The following is a 3,168-nucleotide window of genomic DNA, read 5'->3' on the forward strand; positions in this document are numbered from 1 at the left end:
ACAACATCAAAAAAAAAAAAGCCAGAAAGGTAGGGAATGTATTATAAATGTAATTTGTAGTTTTTGCAATTTATAAAAGAATAACCTTAAAGTTCCTCTCATTCAAACATAAGAGCCAGTAATGGCAAAAGCATTCTCATTTAAAAGTATTCATAAGGCAAACAACAATAACAGCAGAAGCAACCCAATGATCTGTAACACTTCCTGGTATTTCAAGCATTCTGTGGGAATAAATAAAGTATCTGATCAGACAATCAAGAAAGCCAGCTGTATCTTATCTCCTAAGCACTTCTTGAATCACATTTTCGTTTAGAGCTTCTTATAGATCAATCTGTTCTCTAAAAACATTAAAATATATTATCAACCAAAGTAATTTGTCTATAGTGAACTTAATAAAGCATGTACAAAAAAATCTTTTACTTCAATTTAGAGTATGACTCTGACATGATTTATCTATTTTGAATATAAACTTTTCAAACCAGAGATAAAAGTCTGTAAATATGAAATTATTATAGTCTACTATATCAATATAAATATGCCAATATTATAAATATCTCATAGACTATAAGTATTATAAAATAATTTATATATTATAAAATCCTTGCCTTCTCAAAACCTAAAATCAAATTTGGAAGAAAAGCTGAATAAACGGTTAGATGAGCATACCAGTTATCACTTCTCCTCCACGATGATCTGGCTTAAGAAATCCAAAAACAGTCTTACTTTGAAAGGCACAATCCACACAGGCCTGCACAGTCCTCCGGAGGACCACATTCACTGGGCCTGGACCAAAGTGGTCAGGCAGCTGCTGGATTTTCTTCTGATCCAGGTGAGGACCAGAGTCTCCATGTTTGTTTACATAGACACAGACTTGAGGAAAGAGGCGTATACAAAAATAACAGATTGGTTAAAAGCAACATAAACACCACATAATTAATTACTATATCCCACTAACCACACTTCAAAGAGAACCCAAATATAGGTAATATCAATGATCATTTCTGCGACCTAAAAATACATATGTAAATATCCTTTCACAATTTGTATAAAGATATTAAATCTAGAAAGAAATAATCCAAATGCTTATTCAATTTTCTAGAATTTTGCCTAAACTTATTATAATAAAAACTATCCAAGTTTTAGTTGCATCATAAAACAATTCTTCACACATTCCCAAATCAAATAAGATGGTATGAAGATAAATATTTTCAGTTTTTAACTGTACACACAGTATAAGAATTTTCTTTCAAAATTGGTCAAAACTCCTTCTTAGACTGAAGTTATTTTAAATCACCAACACTGTACCTTCATTATGCTTTCTAAAGTAACCAAATAATTTAAGATACATGCCACCCAGTAAGTTCTAATAACCTAGAGTAATTTTTTTCATTAACTTAAGGAAAATGAAAATGGTCTTTATATACATGCCAAGGTTCACTGAAGAAAATCCAAAAATGACTGCTTTCCTTAGTAAAATAAGGAAAATAGTACAGTACATTATACTATAGTATAACATAATAAAAGCATATGATTTATATTTTTAAAATATTTACTTATTTTGAGAGAGAAAGAGAGTGGGAGTGGGAGTGGGGCAGAGAGAGGGAGAGAGAGAATCCCAAGTAGGCTCCGTCCTGTCAGCACAAAGCCCAACATGGGGCTTGATCTAACAGATTGTGAGATCATGACCTGAGCTGAAATCAAGAGTCGGAGGCTTAACCTACTGAGCCACTCAGGTGCCCCAAGCATATGAATGAGAAGCAAATCATCTCTAATCACTCAAATGTCATGTTTCCATAACAGTTCTTCACTGAGAATCCATCAATATAAATCAACATACAATATAACAATATGAAGGTCTATTATTACCAAACATAAAATATACTGTCCCCCTAAATCAAGAAGCACATTATTTTCATTCATCACTTAATTTATACTGCCCAATTTTATATAGTCTATATTCAGTAAAATATAAAACCCCACTAATTTCACTTTCACTATTTTGAAATATATGATAATTCAACTTTGTGGCAACAGCCAGAGGAAGGATGGACTCTTATCACAGAAGTGAAACAGCCATTAAAAACTTAAACCATGGTGGGGCACCTCGGTGGCTCAGTCAGTTAAGCGTCCTGACTTCAGCTCAGGTCATGATCTCAGTTGGTGAGATCAAGCCCTACACTAGGCTCTGCTGACAGTTGGAGCCTGGAGCCTGCTTTGGATTTTGTGTCTCCCTCCACTCTGTCCCTCCTCCATGAACGTGCATGCCTCTCTCTCAAAAATAAACAAACAGTATAAAAAAATCTTAAGCCATGGTGTTGATGGCAAGGACAAAATCCTACTGCACACAAGCGAAGTTAAAAAAAGATTTCAATGTTTTGTCTCCTTTGCATTATACTCATTTAGTCTTTCCTGCTAAGGAACTAAAAATCAGACATAATAAACTGAGTATGTTATAATAATCTTTTTAAGATGACCTATTCTATTTCAAAAACATAATCTCTTTCTAGTGAGGAAAGTATAATTGGGAGAAAAGTCAATAGAACAGAAAACTATAAGGGAGATAAAGATCTAGGAGAAAAAGTAATAGTATAGGCTTTGAAAACTAGGAAGAGAACAAGAAAACATACAAGAGATGACAAATAAAAGGGGAATTGTTCAATCAAGGTCTGTGCCCTTTCATACTCTTCACATAACAGAGAATAATTTAAAGTCATCATGCCCCTTGACAGGCAAGGATCTGTCGAGATTTTAAAAGGCATTTTAAAAAGATTTAAGGTAGTTTTAAAATTACATATAAGACAAAAAGACATTGTGAAATAAAGGAAAACAAAAACAGATTTGACAATGATGTAACTTTGTAAATCTTAGGATAAAATACTTTAAGAGTACTGAATTTTCAAATGATTTGTGTATTTAAAGTTTTTCCTTAACATCAAAACGAATAACTGGAATTTAAAAACTTTAATATGAAAAGTGCTAAAAAAAGTATATTATCAGCACCTTGTTTTCCTCTTATTTTATTCCTTAAACTTCAAAGACATTAAAATAACACAGAGTAAAAGAATTAGTAATTTTATACCCTTTAAAAAATACTAATTTACCTGTAGACATCACTATTTTAGATGCTCCAGCAGTGGCATCCCTATCATAAGCACGACGATCTCTCAG

General features: G+C 32.5%; 1 protein-coding gene across 1 annotated transcript in view; it reads right to left on the reverse strand.

Annotated features, from left to right (window-relative positions):
* The window catches only part of LOC144230222 (sex comb on midleg-like protein 2), a 17,331-nt gene that overhangs the window by 13,324 nt on the left and 839 nt on the right, over positions 1-3,168 (reverse strand). The window contains 2 exon segments of the mRNA XM_077762421.1: positions 628-870; positions 3,102-3,161. Of these exon segments, the coding sequence (XP_077618547.1) occupies positions 628-870; positions 3,102-3,161 (303 nt within the window).

This window comes from Crocuta crocuta, unplaced genomic scaffold, assembly GCF_008692635.1.
Source record: "Crocuta crocuta isolate KB4526 unplaced genomic scaffold, BGI_CrCroc_1.0 scaffold975, whole genome shotgun sequence".
Lineage (NCBI taxonomy): Eukaryota > Metazoa > Chordata > Mammalia > Carnivora > Hyaenidae > Crocuta > Crocuta crocuta.